The sequence below is a fragment of the Castanea sativa genome, chromosome 6, assembly GCF_040712315.1.
Source record: "Castanea sativa cultivar Marrone di Chiusa Pesio chromosome 6, ASM4071231v1".
Lineage (NCBI taxonomy): Eukaryota > Viridiplantae > Streptophyta > Magnoliopsida > Fagales > Fagaceae > Castanea > Castanea sativa.
In genome coordinates, this window is record NC_134018.1 from 33112345 (window position 1) to 33129654 (window position 17310).

Here is a 17310-nt window from a genome sequence, read left to right on the forward strand (position 1 = left end):
TTCCTACTCTTAATAAAAAATTTCAAAAATTCTGTTTCTTCTAATTTTTTACATTTAAATTTTCCAATTCCCTCTAATGTTTAGCTAAATGTAAAACATTAAACATTTAATTAATTTTGCAAGATTTACGTTAATTATTTAAATATCGCATGTCTCACATCAGTGTTCCTAATCTGATTTTAAAATGGGAATGGGAATAGGAATCTATAATAAAAATAAAAATAAAATGAAAATACCTCACATTTTTAATATTTATGTTACTTGATTCACAAGAATTACAACAACTTTTATTTTAATAGATACAATAAAATTTGAAGTGTCCGCTTTTGATTATTCTTTATCATTATGCCAAGTTCATATCTTCTCATCGTCTGCACTTGTTTAAAAGACAACACAATACGCTTCAATCCGTGTATCAACTGACCAAGTCTGAATTTCAACATGTATATCTATTTTCTTTTCCATTTGGATTGAGCTTCTACCATATAATAACATACGCCTAACATCAACACCAAACGAGGCATCAGTCTCTGATTTCAATCTTATAGGAGATTTGGTGCTTGAGAAACATGCCCGTTATTCACCCTCATCCAAAATCCACGAGAAACTGAATAAATTCTTGTGCGTCAGAGTGAATTTCTAATGAAAATGACTATAGGAAATCAAACTAGGGCAAAGGAAAGAGATTTCCCAGCCAACTTGACTCCAGTGACATTCCAATGACAAACTGAAAACTTGCAAAACAATATGATGTAACACCAAAATTATTGCCATAAAAAATACAAACATCAACTTTTTGGTGAAATTATCCCATGGAGTTGGGACATGAACAGATCTATTGCACAAATTTCAAAGAAAGAAAACTTCTCTCCCTTGGGGCATTCGAGGAATACAGACAGATGATATGGATACCAACGGTACAAGAGCACCCAAGGAACATTGGCTGTAATGACCAGAAACTTAAGCTATAAATAAAATCCAAATGGGAGAAAAGACAACCTAGTAAAAGTTTAAAATTATATTTGCATCTTTTTACTGATTTCAGTGTCAAACACATCCAAAGAACTGTTCCAGGGTTGGGGCACTGAATACGTTCGGAGCAGTCCGTTCGGGTCTGATAGCAGATATGTGAAGTTGATATTTGATGAATCTCTGTAACGAATAAGAATAATTTCAGAGATATGCATTACAATGGGTAAATATATTAGTGCCAAAACATTATGAACACAATTGCAGATCTGTCTTTGAAGTAATGATGAGCGGAGATAACATACAGCTAACTGAGAAATGATTTCCGGATTTGTGTCAATATGCCAATCTGGCTCCAATTGCCGTACAAAAGATGACCGCCCATTCTCTGTATTACAGAAAAGAACCTGTATATGCATATCATTAATTATGACATTAGAGCCCAACAAAAACAACCACGAATGGTGAAACAAATCACTAGGCAGAATTAATCCATCTATATCCAGAGTTCTCTAGCAAGCTACAGGGTAAGTAACCTAGAACACTGAAAGCAAATAAACATACCTCCAGTCATTGTTGTTTTAAGTGATTTGTAGAGAAAAAATACTGAAAAAATAATTAATCATAAAAGAATTCTTCTATCCTACGGCCTACACCTTGGAACCCAATTGATGAAGAACATAGGCTTTTCAAAGGCTAGACTAAGGACCACTTCAATTAACATTGGTTTCTTATTTATACTCCTTCCATCAAGAAGCATGATTGACAGTTTATTGCCAAGTGATTGTTCACCCAAAACAAAAGTTGATTCACCAAATGACATTTTAAGTAACTGTTCACAGATAGGCTCCTAATAGGATGGGTCTTTATCTATCACTCTTATTATTATTATTAAATAAAATAAATATACATATATAATACTCAAATAATTTGGATAAACTATATATGGCCCACATTTAGTCTACCAATAGAGATAATCTTATATACAGATCACAAAGTTTATGCTCACAACCAGAACACAAGGATTTCATTACAGCATTTAATCTCTTACAAGTTCTCTTAGCCAATAGAATTGAAAGGGCAATTGCAATAAATGGAGTAGAGTTAAAAAATGATTTCCAAGTCTCCAAGATCAACTGAGATGGAAAGTATCCCCTCTGGTTAGGGAACCGCCGACCACTTTGCCTGACCATCTCCTCCATCACCAACAGCAACACTTGGAGGTCCTCCTGGTAAAGGGGCAGTAATCTCTCAATCCCAATTGATCCTTGGGCAATTGGTGGGTTGATATTATTCGACATTGAAACTATATCATTCAAGCTTTAATAATAAAGAGGATCAGTTTTCATTCTTTGGATTTACGAGCAAAAAAAAGACTTTCTACGGCCCCTTTTTTTAGGGAAGGAGAATGCAAAATTGTTGATAGCAAAGTTGGTGGATGTGGACACAGGGAAGCAGCTGAAGCAGTTTGTGAAAACAGTTAGACAAGGTGAATAGCATGTCATCCAATGCTATTCAAACAATTACAGACTATACCTTACAGTGTTAAAATTTGGCAAAAGTGCTCAGAGAGGGTCTGTCATTAGAGAAGAGGAGGGGCGTCCTTCTATGGATGGGTTAGATTTTGCTTGTATTGAAGAGGAGGACCGCGTGTCCTTAGAGAAGGAGTTCACGAAGGAGGAAGTCTTCCAGGTACTAAAGGAGATGGAGGGGGATAAAGCCCCTGGTCCTGACGGCTTCACCATAGCCTTTTTTCAAAAATGTTGGAGTGTCGTGGAAAGGGATGTAATGGATTTCTTTGAAGATTTCCATCGCCACTCTACGTTTGAACGGTCTTTGAATGCTTCGTTCCTCACTTTAATTCCTAAGAAGTGTAGTGCCGTTAACATTAAAGACTTTCGCCCCATCAGTTTGGTGGGTAGTGTTTATGACCTGCTGTCCAAGGTGTTGGCTAATAGGATGAGGATGGTTTTGGATAATCTCATATCTGAGACTCAAAATCCGTTTGTTGGCAGAAGGCAGATTCTGGATTCAGTGCTTATTGCAAATGAATGCTTGGATAGTAGGTTGAAGAGCAAAATTCCGGGTGTGGTTTGCAAGATGGATATTGAGAAAGCTTATGACCATGTGAACTGGGAGGGCTTGTTTTATTTGTTAAGCCGGATGGGTTTTGGGGTGAAATGGAGGGGGTGGATTAAGGCTTGCGTTTTTTCTGTTCGTTTCTTAGTCCTAGTAAATGGTTCCCCTGAAGGTTTTTTTGGAAGCTCTCGTGGGTTGAGACAAGGGGATCCTCTATCCCCGTTGTTGTTTCTTTTGATAATGGAGGTTTTAAGTAGACTCTTGAAGAAGACAGAGGAGTGTAATCTTATTCGGGGATTTCAGGTGGGAGTTGTGAACTCTGCTGGTGTGAGTATTTCCCATCTGTTATTTGCAGATGACACCATCTTATTTTGTGAGGCCTCTAGGGAGCAACTACTGTCAATAAGGTTGGTGTTGTCTTGTTTTCAGGCGTTTACGGGTTTGAAGGTCAATGTTGGGAAAAGCGAGATTGTCCCCATTGGGGAGGAGAATAATCTAGATGCTTTGGCTAATGTGCTTCACTGTAGAGTAGGCAGTTTGCCTATGAAATATTTGGGGATGCCGTTGGGTTCTTCTTTTAAGTCTCCCTCGATTTGGAATCCTATTTTGGAAAAGATGGAGAAGAGGCTCTCTGGGTGGAAACGTCTATATTTATCTAAGGGTGGTAGGCTCATGTTACTAAAGAGTACTCTCTCAAGTCTCCCGACATATTTTCTATCTCTCTTTACTATTCCTAAAGCAGTGGCGGCTAGATTGGAAAGTATTCAGAGAAATTTCCTTTGGGGGCCTTTTGAGGGGGGTTTCAAATATCCTTTGGTGGCATGGGATAAGGTGTGTTTACCCGTTGAGATGGGTGGATTGGGGTTAAGAAAGGTGGTGCCGTTTAATCAGGCTTTATTAGGGAAATGGCTGTGGAGATATGGCCATGAAGATACCCACCTGTGGTGTCGTCGTGTTATCTCCTCAAAATATGGCGAGGGTCAAGGGGGGTGGAGGACTAGGGTTTGCAGGAGGTCCCATGGGTGCGGCCTTTAGAGAAGCATTAACGAAGGTTGGGAGAGCTTTTCTAAGCATCTATCTTTTGTAGTGGGGGAAGGCATTCGTATCCGCTTTTGGCATGACAGGTGGATTGGTGACGCTACTCTAAAAGTTCTCTATCCTGAGCTCTATGTGTGTTCAGCGGTCAAGGATGCCTGTATCTCTGAGGTTTTGTGGATTCCAGAAGGGGGTACTGTTAGAGTGTGGAATTTAACGTTTTATAGACCTTTCGAAGATTGGGAGTTGGCTGCTTCGTATTCTCTTCTTCGGCTTATCCAAACTTGTATTCCACAAGGTAGTAGAAGAGATACCCTTTACTGGCGGCTTAAAGGGGATGGTAAGTTTGACACTCGGTCTTACCACCTCGCGATCCGGGGTGCTTCGAATGCTTGGCTTCCTTGGAAGGGGGTTTGGAAACCAAAGATCCTTAAGCGCGTGGCGTTCTTTCTGTGGTCTGCTGCTCATGGTCGAATCCTCACCTTGGACAACCTTATGCTTAAGGGTCGCCCTTTGGTTAATAGGTGTTGTTTGTGTTGCAAGGATGGGGAGTCGGTTAACCACCTTCTTCTTCATCGTCCTGTTACCCATTCCCTATGGTCTTGTTTGCTACAGGCCTTTGGGATTCTTTGGGTTATGCCAGGATCGGTGGCGGAGTTGATATCTTGCTGGCATCAGTGGCATGGAAAGCTTAAGTCAGACATATGGAACTTGGTTCCAGGGTGCTTAATATGGATTGTGTGGTTGGAACGAAATCATCGTTCCTTTGAGGACAAAGAGAAGACTTTGGTTGAGTTAAAACTTTTATGCCAACGTAGTCTTTTAGAATGGTCTCGTTGTTGGGGCTTTACTAATTGTTCTTCTCTCTCTGAGTTTTTGTCCTCCCTTAACTTAGTTTCCTATTAGCTTTTTTCTTGTTGTTCATCATCATGAACTCCTTGTATGTTTTTCTTTCTATCATTTATAAAAGCTTTCTGATTACCTATCAAAAAAAAAAGGGGGAGTAAGAATAGGTGTTTCGGAATTGAATTAAAGAAACTCCTTTAGCACGAACAGTACACACAAAACAGAAGTCTGTCAAACACCAACCAGATCAATATTGGGCAAGATTGGGTGACGACAACAGGGGGAAAAAAAACCCACAGGTGGCATTGAAAGGCAAGGGGAGGAGCACCAGCCTGGGCAATAAAAAAGGAAAAGGGGTAATTATGGAAAAAAAAAAATTAAGAATGGAGATATGAAATTGTTGCTAACGGTTTGTTCACGGTTCACGCACTTATAGGGTGTTGGATTTGAGTTCAAAAAGAAGACTCTTCGTCACCATCACTGAAGGAAAGAGGCTAGTGTAGTAGGAGAAAAATATGGGAAGGAAATTGGTGCTTATATGGAAACCGTGTGGACGTATGAGGTAGGACAATAAGCCTGATTTATTTAATAACAAAAAATAGTAAGGAGCCCAGGTTTTTTGGGGAAGGGCTGTTGAGCCAACTCCAGCCCAAAGGGTTGGATGTCAAAATGCGTGAGCAAGTCATGACCAGATCTCCCCACAATGAGGGTTACATTTATCTATTTATACAACTCAAGCCCTACTCTAATTGGTCACACCTGGCTCACTCCTACTCAAACTTTGTCATAGTTTAAGACTACAACTTCACTCAATAGAATTTTATTGGATGTAAATTTTGACAAATCCACCATTGGATTATATTTTCTTCTTATATTCTTCATGCTTGCAAAATTTATAGAAAATCAAAGACCAATAGCTATGTCATCAATCAATTGTTTGAATTGCAAGTTTTTATAGTCTAAAATTATGAATAAAAAATAAGTTTATGGATCATATAGTAAATAACATCCGATTGGTACAAAACTTGACATGTGTTAAAAGTGTAAAGAACATGCAATCCAATAATTAGATTTTTCAAAATATGTAACAATGTTATTTTTTTTTTAAAGGAAGTTGTAGCCTTAGGCTATAACTAAGTTTGTAGCCAAACTTTGTCTCACTTTGTTGGCTTACTAATTCAGCATGTTTTCCTAAGAATTTACCTATGTGATTAATGTGTTACATGTGCTTAAGCCGTAACTAACTCAATCAATTTGTAACTAACTTTATTTTTTTTGATAGGTAAAAGTTAAATTAAATTGTAACTAACTTTAACCCAAACAAACTCTTGTACCTGAGCCCATATATCTTTTCACATGGATTACAACTCTAATTCAAGCCTTAAATTGATTTTTAGATGCCTCCCACATGCAAGAGGGACCAGGACTTGGCTTGGGTCAAATTTAGATGCATTTTGGGCAAGACTAGCATAGAGTTGCAATCAGAGGCTTTAAAGTTCTGATAGGGACTGTCGGAGTGCCAATGAGCACCTCCTCTATAGTCTATATGCCCTAATTTGGCTTCCATTTTAGCTGTTATAAGTTCCTAACATGATCCTAACATATTATTTATTATTTTCCCCCCATTCATTGAGCCCATAATTATGCTTACTGCTATTTTTCTCCAAAACTGTGAACTGCCTATCATTTTCTAAGAGTTGAAGCTCTATAATTATCTGGATTCCCAATTCAGCCATGGTCATGTAAAATAAAGTGTGTCCCACTTCTTTGCAGGAGGCCAGTTATTACCATGACAGACAAAAGGGATGGTGTGTGTGTGTGTGTAAATGCATGTCCAGCACATCCACAGCATTAAAATAAGATTTGACAAAACATTAAAGTCGTATAATGTTAGTAGTAGATATTTATTTACCTTGTCTTTGACCAAACCACCAGATGTGAAAACCCCAGCATCTTCTAGAGCCATAAGAACCTTTTTCTGCAGGCAAAATTTTCACCATAATTGACAAACATTTTAATATATAAGTAATAAACTACAATATAGCAGAAGGAAACACTATTATAGAGCAGTTGGCAGAAAGAATTTTAATTAAGCCACTAAAGGTTAGCAGCAACTAGGATAACCCAACTACAGTTTTGCTGACACAAAAATAATCGTTTGAGAGGCTTTATTATTGACATCTACAAATTATATCATCTTACATGCTTATCTGTGAACATATTCATACTTGTATTTATAGATGGGAAAAATTTGCGGGCTGAAGGTCAGCCCATATGATATAGAATGGAAATAAAATACTGTAAGAATAAAATCCTTGTAAAATAAATGTATTGCAAGAACATAAACCCCAAGCACAGTGGAAGTAAGCCAAAATATTTTTAAACTCAAACAAATAATTAAACAGTAGAGTTTATTTTGAACATTTCCAGATTTAAAACTATATTGATTTCACATTATGTTATCATTACTCTATAGATAAGTTAAAAATGCAGAAAAAGCACTAGAGCATGAGCACTGTAAATACATAATATATAAAGTTATGCACTTTAGAAGTTAGAACATGCTCATTGGGACTTTCAAGCACATCACATGACACAATACATTTTTGCAAAAATTTAGTATTGATTGACTGTAAGAAAATTATAGTTAGCAAGGTCTGTACACACTTCACTTTCGTCATCCAAAACTCTTTCCATGAGATAAAGATCGCAATATTTCGTGATTTCCAAAAGTACTTCCAGCACAGCGGATCTCACAGTTGCTTGTTTCTGCCATGACCATACTAAACAACGTCAATCCATTTCCAGAATGCTATTACAAGAACACAGTTCACTAGAAAGAGAGATTCACTACCTGAAGATCCTCTGGACTACTTTCCTCAAGAATTACTCCAACCAAACGACATGTTACCTACATATATAACAAGTCATCAAACCAAACAAGCAAAAGAAACTAAACTTGCTATATATTGATCGATTTCTTCCAGAAAGTATTAAATACTGGTAAATTAGCAGTGGGTAATACATTTCCTACAAGCTTTAAACATTATAACCTAGACCACAACTAAGAGTGGAAATCAAACCAGGATTTCATGCAGCTAAACTCTGAGGAAGTCAATTTTCATAAGATGAGAAGCACATGAATCAGAAAGTGGAACACAAGGTCCCAATCACTTTAAAAACAGAAAAGGCCAAACTTTAGCCTGTGGAGTTGGAATAAATTATAGTAGTACGACCACAGATAATACTTCAGACAGTTCAGTGATTTTTTTAAGTAAGTAGTAAGATTCTAATGAAAAAAATTAAAAGGAAGCAGTATATGGAAAATATACAAGGACTACAAGAAATGAAAAAAGAAAACTTCAAGCATACATGGAAGCTTTAAAAAGGAAGCAGTATATGGAAAATATACAAGAACTATAAGAAATGAAAGAAGAAAACTTCAAGCATACATGGAAGCTTTAGCTGATACAAAAAGAAATGCCGCATCAAGAAATTCAAGACTTCTTTAGCAAAAAGAAAAAGAAAAACACGATATGAAATTGATTATGTTGAGACCTGAACCCCACACTAAACTTCATGTATGTTTCAAACTACAAAGCTAGTGGCTGTAAATCAGACCCGGTCATTTTGCAGATTCAGTATGCATATACATGGGCAATCTAAAGTACATATGATTTTTCCAATCACATGGTCTCATTCTTTCTCTCAACAAGAATCTTGCACCATAATCTAGTTTATCAAACCTAGACAAGAAAAGATTTACTTACAAACATGCATAATAGAAAAAAAAATATATGGTAACAAATGGTCTAGATTTAACATGGACTCAAGAGCACATGCAGGGTGTAACATGTCTAGGTATTTAGTTTAGTTGAACATGATCTTGGGGAAATAATAAGCCAAACAAAATAATTATGCGTAGCTTATAAAAATATCATAGAGCATCAACTAATTACCTTTCTTCCTTCACTCAATTTCTGCCTTACAATTTGCCCCAAAGTTGGCTGAACAGGGGGAAAAAAAGCAACTTAAGATAAAGTAAGACAATGTAAAGCTATAAATTATTCACAATTAGTGCAAATAACTTACACTAACCTTTACTGGCTGAAAGAACTCGTCAACAACATTTTGAGCTCTTGAATCCTCCAAGGATGAAGAACCACCAGAGGGAACCAAAGTTGAATTGGAATGAGTACTAACAGAAGAACTACTAGGTGTACCAGCTTGCCGTTTGGGTTGCCTTCTCGGAGGTACACTAGGTGATCTCAAAAGCCTCCAAGTGAAGACTATTGCAACGGCAAGCCCCGCAACAGCCCCAACAGATCGTGAATCCTGCTACCAAGTTGAAACTTGTGAGAACCCCAAAACATCCCAGATGGAAATTCTGTTGATGGGATAATCTCCAATCAGAGATAATTGAATGCGTATACCACAACTTAGATGGAAGGCCTAGAAACTGATTTTTTGTTTTAAACAGCATTCATTTCTTCCTTTCTTTTTTCTTTGTCCATTTTTGATGAAGTGCATGCAAGCAAACCATATACTTTTAATAGCATTTCACTGAACTTAACAATTTAAGCTATATTTTTACAGGTAATAAAAGTTAATATTGAAATAAAAAAAGGTGAAGCTCAAGCACACACGAAGTGACCAATAATAGCCTTATATGTCCATCAGGCTGCAATATTGCCCATATTTTTTTGATGGATTACCAGTCATTTTCACGAGCCACCACTTTTATCCTCAATGGTGCAGGCCAGGAGAAGAGGAGCATCACAGAAGAATAGAAACTGTTCTGTGGGAATAAAAATGGAATGCCTGGGAAGGTCAATGATTTTTAGCCTGTCACATTCAAGATGTCTGTGGCTTCCCATAGTAATGCATAACCCAGTGCCCTCACTAAGAGGTAACCAGAGCACTGCATGCTAAGTTTTAATATACACTAGAAAAGTCTTCTTGAAAATTTTAAAGAGTTTTACAAAGCAAAGGATGCTTTAAAGTCCAAACTACATATGGGTCTGATTGGACACAGTTACAAATCATTTTTAAAGACACATTTTACAAATCATGATTCCAATAAAGCAAGAAACCCCCCACCCCCCTCCCAACCAAACAATATATCAAAGCCACATTTCAGTAAATTAACTTAAGCAAGATAACAGTGACCATTTTTTGGACCAAAGACAAGACATCATAGTTTATCATAGTCTTTTTTTTTTTTTTAACAAGTAACTAAAATTTCATTAATATCGCAAAGGGGCATAACCCATTTACCACGTAAACTGTTTATCATAGTTTTCACACCTACTCATCTAATTATTAAAAAAACCTTATTAACTTCTTTAAGTAGTCCATTTTGTCCCTTTATTGATTCATTTTCACTAGTGTACCCAAAAAAAAAAAAAAAACTATCATCCCAGTACCAAGAATGGACATGTCCATCAGGGACTTGCCGCTAAATTTAGCATAAAGATGTGTGCAATAGCAACCTGATCTACTAATAAATAAGGTTTTTTTACACACACTATCAATGAAATAATTCCTAGCTATCCAACCCTAAAATTGCCATGAAATGAACATTGTCAAGACACATTACTTTGATCCCAATAAGGTTTAATGTCAACTATTCACACCTTAACAAATGACACCAACCACAATACCACAAACCCACGATTTTTTTCGCTCATTTTATTTGGTATCCAATCTCAAGAAATGAACATTAGGTTTCACTAACTCCAATTCAACACCTAATGCTTCAAATTTTGTAAGCATAAATAATTAATTGAGCCCATAATTTCATCATCAGGAAAAAAAAAAAAAAAAAAAAAAAAAAAAAAAAAAAAAAAAAAACCTAAACCCAGAATTAACATTCAAAACAAAAATTAGAAGATAGAGCGCATAAACGAAAAATGAAAGAAAAGCATGAGATCGGGTAGGAACAGACCAGGCGCTGAAGCGAGATCGGGAGAAGATTGGAAATCTTGACGGTGAGATAAGCGCCGAAGCGCTTTATCAGCTGAACCAGCTCTTCTTTCGACGAATCCGCCATCAAACAAAACCAGACTCTCTGTTTACGAACACGAACACGAATAAACACAGCCCTTTGATTAAATAATAAATTCTCGGGTCCTTCGCTTCTAGGCTTAGGAGCACTGTTTATGATTTTGTAGACACCAAAGAGTTGTGCTTTGCGTCAACCATCGAAAAGCGAGAAGTGTGTGTTTTTCGATTTTTTTATTTATTATTATTATTATTTTATTTTGGTTATGATTACTCTTCCTTTTCGCTGAGTTCTATTCATACTTTCTCTTTTTCCTTTTTATGATTTTTTTTTTTTTAAAAGAATTTTATAAAAGAAAAGGTTAGTCATGACTTAAACTTAAGTGACGTTTGGTACGGGAGAATCTATATTACTCTTGGTATGAATAACATTTTTAAGAATGCAGTTATTTCTATATTTGGTTTCATTGGAAATATCTTAAGATTCTTAAGAATTTAAAATGATAATATTTGGTTTACTCTTAAGAATCTTAAATAAATTATTTATTTTTCTTATTCTATCCTTAGATTTGAATGTGAACTACCAAGTTCTTAAAAAAAAAATCTTCCTCTAAATAAATAATGAAAAACCAAATATAAATTATTAATGTTGAAAAATTTATTAAAATTATAGTCTAACATTTCAAAATGATAGGTACAATACAAAAAAAACTATTTAAATTCTTAAATGCTTTTATTCTTAATAATAATTTTAAAAGAGTTTAATTCATAATAATTTGTTTTACATTTTATCTTAATTTCTTAAATGATAATGAAAAAGGGTTAAAATTGTCAATTTATAAAAAATACATTTTCCTTTAAGCTTGGGAATTTGGATTCCCACTTGTTTTAAAGGGAATCCACATTCTTACTGAGAAGGGTTTAAGGAGAGAATCCAGATTCCCATGTCATTTGATCCTTAGCATGATTTGCAACCAAACATTAGAATCTTTAAACATTCCTGAGAATCCTAAAACATTACCCCGTACCAAACGCCACATATTTTAAATTTTGTTTAGAAACTTTTGTTGGGAAAATTTAAAAAAAAATATATATTTATTATTAAAATTATATTAAATTTTTCTTAAAATAGTGCATTAATAAATAGCGTGCAATTTAACTTTTTTTAATGACTATGTGTGTAAGATAAATTTAGTAGTGGTTTGAATTTATGTTGGAGAAATGATATGTTTACAATATTTTCACAATATTTTTTACAAAATCTTAAGTGGCAGGTTGTTACTAATTGTTATTATTAGAGAAAAAAGTAATCTTAGTAGTACTTGCTGTGATTGTAGCTTTATTCATCTATTAAACTTTTACCAACAAACACAATGCCCTAATTAGAGATTAATTTCCTATCAAAAAAATTAGAGTTTAATTTATTATGAATTTTTATTTAACAAGCATGAATTCAACCATCCAAATCCAATCTAACCAAATGATACTGCCATACAGATACAGGTTAACTAGGATACAAATTCATTAAAAAAACAAAAATAACTAGGATAGAATCCCCATTTCAAAAAATTAAAATAAAAAATATGTAGGCTCAAAGAACATGAAAAAATTAAGGCTCCACTAAACAGAAAAATTCAACAAGGCTCTATTGGGTAAGTAATACTAAAGGATGAAAGTTCACTTGTATAAATACTAGTTAGAACTCCAATTTTTAAATTATGACTAGATTACTTTTAATCTACTCTGCTAAATGTGGAATAAAAAAATGACAAATTTTTATATTTATTATAAAAATAGTATCAAAATTTTCTTTAAATAGTCAATTAACAAATGCTAAACATTCACCATAGCGTGCAATTTAACTTTTGTATAATGACTCCGTGTGCAAGACAAATTTAGTGGTAGTTTGAATTAATGTTGTGATTGGAGCTTTATTGTATTAAACTTTACCAACAAACACAATTCCCTAATTAGAGATTAATTTATTATGTTTTTTATATTATTAATTTATTATTTTTATCAGAATTAATTTATTATATTTATTTAACAAGTATGCATTCAACCATCCAAATCCAATCTAACCAAATAATACTGCCATATAGATATAGGTTAACTAGGATACAATCCCTTTTCATAATTAAAAAAAAAAAAAAAACTAGGATACAATTGCCTTCTCAAAAAAATTAAAAATTAAAATAAAAAAATCCATAGGCTCAAAGAACATGAAAGAATTAAGACCCCACTAAATAGAAAAATTCAACAAGGCTATGTTGGACAAGTAATATTAAAGGATAATACAAAATTGGCGAAACTACAATGTTAGTTTCTTAAGTTTACCCTGTGTGTGCAATTGGCCTCTCAAATTTGAAACGAGTACAATTGGTCCCTCAAGTTTTAAAACTAAGTTGTATTAGTCATTTTACTAACTTTCGTTAGTAGTGCTTCTTATATGACTAACGGAACAATAACTTTGCATTTTTTTTAATGATGTGACATTTTTTTAATTAAAAAAATTACAATTTTTTTTGTACTGATTGGGTCTTAGTATTATGTCAGTGCCAACTTCCTTGTTAAACCTTACAAGTAAGTTAAGGATTTTTAAAAAAAAAAAAAAAAATTATTTTTTTTAAAAAAAACTGCTTGCAAAGTTGCTCACATTTTTCATACAAGTTTTGAAAAATATTGGTTGACATTTACGGAGGCTTTAGCCTTCAGCGAGTGGCCCACCCCTGTGGTTTTTAAAACATATGTACTAGTTTTTTTTTTTTTTTTTTTTAAATGTTTATTGAAATCCAAATCATGTAGCGTATGTGTCTTCCTTTTACTTGATTTGATTTTCTTAATGAATTTTTCTTGTTGATGTATATGGAATAGCCCCTCTTCATGAACTACGGTGATCTGACATATTAAACAAATTTCCAATGTCTAGGAAGTAAACTACCTGCAGTATCATCCAATCCAGATGGCCTACCGTGTTGCTCAACAGCTTATATGTTTGAAGTACTCCAGCCAAGATGATGATTCAATTCGACAAGCATTGCAGGATCTAAAATAGCAATATATTGACGGAAGGCTCTAGAGTTTGGGGTAGAGCACAATTATGCATTTTGGTACCTACTTGGTATTGAAAGAGCAATATAAGTGGTTTGCTATTTGGCCGGGAGATGTATCTTCAAACTTTTGCAGAATAATCATTACGTCTGTGTAGTAACAGAAAGCCAGAATGTACAGTTTAATTTTAAAAATTTGTAATTTTTTTAATGATGCGGCAAGGGCTTGAGTTTCTTCACTCTCTTCCCTTCTCTCTCTCTCTCATTTGGTACTTTGATGGGGAGATTGTTTATTATGTGTAAATCTATTTTGTAATTTTTTTAATTAAAAAATTGCTACATCATTAAAAAATGTCGAGACATTATTTCGTTAGCCACGTAGGTAACATTACTAACGGCAGTTAGTAAAAAGACTAATACAACTCAATTTTAAAACTTAAAGAACTAATTGTGCTCGCTTCAAACTTGAGGGACCAATTACTCACATAGGGTGAACTTAAGAGACCAACATTGTAATTTTTCCTACCAAATTCATAGATGCTTTTGGCCACCACCCTAAAGAGTAAGTACTTCCGAGAGGTCAATCATCTATGGCAAAACAATCAACCACGAAAGCCCTCACAAGTTTGGAAGGGCATCATCATGTGTACAAGGACTCTACATTGGCTCAAGTCAAATAAAGTGTCCGTGTAAGAGCCTCAATCTAAAGAACATTAATGGTTTAAATCACATCCCAAAGCTACTGAAATAATTGCACTTAACACAAGGCAAAATCAGGAAAAATCTAAATTTAAGAAATTACTGTAGCAATTTGTTAAAAATATTTAGCAATAGCCACCGGGGTGTTGCTTCAACTTTGGTAGTTAGGGGAGGGGGTAAAATAACTTATTTGGGGTTTTATCCACCCCAATGCTAATGCTCTTAGCATCAAATTTTATATTAAACTCTCTGTCTCTCTTTTATTTTTTCTTGTACATCTATATCAAAGGGACAAAGAGCATAGTTAGATACAAATAATTAATCTTAGCAAAACTCTCTTCCTCTCTGTCTCTTTTTGTTTGTCTATATGTGATTTGTCCTCTTTTTTTTTTTTTTTTTGGAATTTCTATTTTCGTATGCTTTTTCACTTAGCAAACTAATTAATATCAGAAAAATTAATTAGTATTTTGGCATATTCTTTTATTTCAGTTTTTTTTAGTACTCCACCCTCTCACTCAAAATCCTGGCTCTGTCCCCGATTGTAAATGAGAGCATAAAAAAATTGCCTCAGGTTCAATCATCTCGGAGGATCGAGACTCTCATTAAAATTAAATCCTTCTCAACAGATTTTCAAATGGATGCCACATGCTAAACTCGCAGGATTGGACCTTCATCTCACTCTGAAATTCTATTCTCAACAAAACAAAATTTAGCTCTTGAACCCTCAACCCAAATGCAAAGCACCCACAAGAACACAAAATGCATAGTTTTTAAACAATAGATACAAGCAAATTTGTCACAAAATATACAGTCACTATACAAGACTTAGCAAAGAGCTTCAAGTGCATCAATTCATAATTAGAATTCCAATTTATTGATACTTGCAATTTGCACAGAACTTGAATTCCAAGTCAAATACACTCCAGTACCACCAAATACTCCCACTCAATCTTTTTTGTGGCTTTAATATTGTGAACCTAGTCCATCTCTTTCCATTTTTTTTCCCCTCTAGTTCGTCAATGTGATAAATCGACAGAGTTGAAGGCTTGAAGCACCCATCTTACATGATAATATGATGCAAACAAGAAAGAACAATTCAAGGTTTTATAAACCAAGAGATTTCAGTGGTGGTGAAGAACTTTGCGTGTCATCTACAGAGATTTCAGTCAGATCGTCCACAGCACTAGGAATTATTGCCCTTTCTATTTTCTGTCCTATGCCATTGAACATCATCTCTTTTTCCAAGTGCAAACAGTAGAACTCAAAAACTCTAGAGCTTACTGCAACTCCAAAATCCAACAGAAAGAGCAACTCTAATTCCAGCCTGTTTAACTCAGCATTGCTTACTCCTCCAACCCGAGCAAAAAATGCATTGTTATAATGCCTGAAAAATTGTAATTGAAGCAAAACAACATTATTATCATAACAATTGCGTGCTATTTCATTTGTGGAGAACAAATTACGGAATCAAGCACATTAATGACGCTGCCCAAGGTACATGTTTTCCATGTGCTTTCTTCAGCAAAATATATGTTGCACCTGTATTGTTGTTTTTGTACACAGCAGCAAAACATATTATATAAATGAATTGTATGCAACACATGTGATGGATGATTCAATTACTTTGTTGACTTCGTAAGCATTATATGCAAGGAAAATGTCTTTGTACCCCTTACCACACACAACAAATGTGACAACTTCAGAGTGCAGATATCTATGGTACAACAGAAGAGAACTTAGGTCACTAGTGTTCAAATGCATATATATTTCAATTGAATTTTAACTGTTACTTTCTTTGCTGAATGGGTTTTAATTGCTACTTATAACACAAAAAAGAAGTTCAAATGAGCTATAACTCTCAAACTATCCCAAAGACCAAACCAACAAGGTAAGAAAACAAACTGAAGCGAGGAAGATGCATAAACCAAACATGTGATAAGTAGGGACAAATGAAAATACCCCATTTAAGAGAGAGAGAGCTTACTCATCATCTAGCATCTTAGAAGCAACCATAACGCTTGTAACCAGCAACCTATGCACGTTCAAGGAAATGACGAGGGAGTCAGGGTGCCTATGCACTAACCTGTCTATATACACAAATCCAACCACAAAACAAGATGGACTACAATCCGTGAACTTGTATAACCTCTCTAAGTACTTTGGTATGCTTATATTTGGTGCTCTCACCCCATGAAACGCATTGAAGCTCTTCCCAAGCCGAGCCGAGCCCAAGCTCAGCTCATCCAGCTCAGCGCTCAGGCAGTCCCTGAGCCGGTCATTTCGAGCCACCAGCTTTTCTAGCACAGAAGACAATATGGTGAGCACTCTCGGCGTGCTTGCCTCAGCTAGGCTCGGCTCCAGCTGCCGACTTTGGTGGTTGTACCCAACAGTAGTTAACATTTAGATTAGGCCATTGTGGTAGTTTTAGTTTCATACACTAGTGTGAGAATGAATTTTGAGGCATTTGCTTCCACTTTGTACATGTTATCAGGTTTGGAGGGTCAAGAACTGGGTTTTTGACACGTGTACTTGCTGTTTTGTCACTCCTAGTCATAAGCTAAAAAAAATGGTGATTTAATATCAAGCGGATGCTATCTCAAAATAAATATAAGCAGCATATATCAAGTAG

At 35.0% G+C, this 17310-nt stretch overlaps 2 protein-coding genes across 2 annotated transcripts; both read right to left on the minus strand.

Annotated features, from left to right (window-relative positions):
* Nucleotides 1–735: 735 nt before the first annotated feature.
* Nucleotides 736–11204, minus strand: LOC142639276 (peroxisome biogenesis protein 22). The gene is made up of 8 exons (XM_075813451.1): nt 10877–11204; nt 9028–9264; nt 8889–8936; nt 7784–7840; nt 7597–7698; nt 6842–6907; nt 1275–1376; nt 736–1152 (listed from the first exon to the last, which is right to left on the minus strand). The coding sequence occupies exons 1-8, from the start codon at nt 10979–10981 to the stop codon at nt 1048–1050; spliced, it is 822 nt and encodes a 273-aa protein (XP_075669566.1). The 5' UTR covers nt 10982–11204; the 3' UTR covers nt 736–1047.
* Nucleotides 11205–15524: 4320 nt separating this feature from the next.
* LOC142638883 (cyclin-U1-1) lies at nt 15525–17215 on the minus strand. The gene is made up of 2 exons (XM_075812951.1): nt 16666–17215; nt 15525–16065 (listed from the first exon to the last, which is right to left on the minus strand). The coding sequence occupies exons 1-2, from the start codon at nt 17079–17081 to the stop codon at nt 15786–15788; spliced, it is 696 nt and encodes a 231-aa protein (XP_075669066.1). The 5' UTR covers nt 17082–17215; the 3' UTR covers nt 15525–15785.
* Nucleotides 17216–17310: the final 95 nt, after the last annotated feature.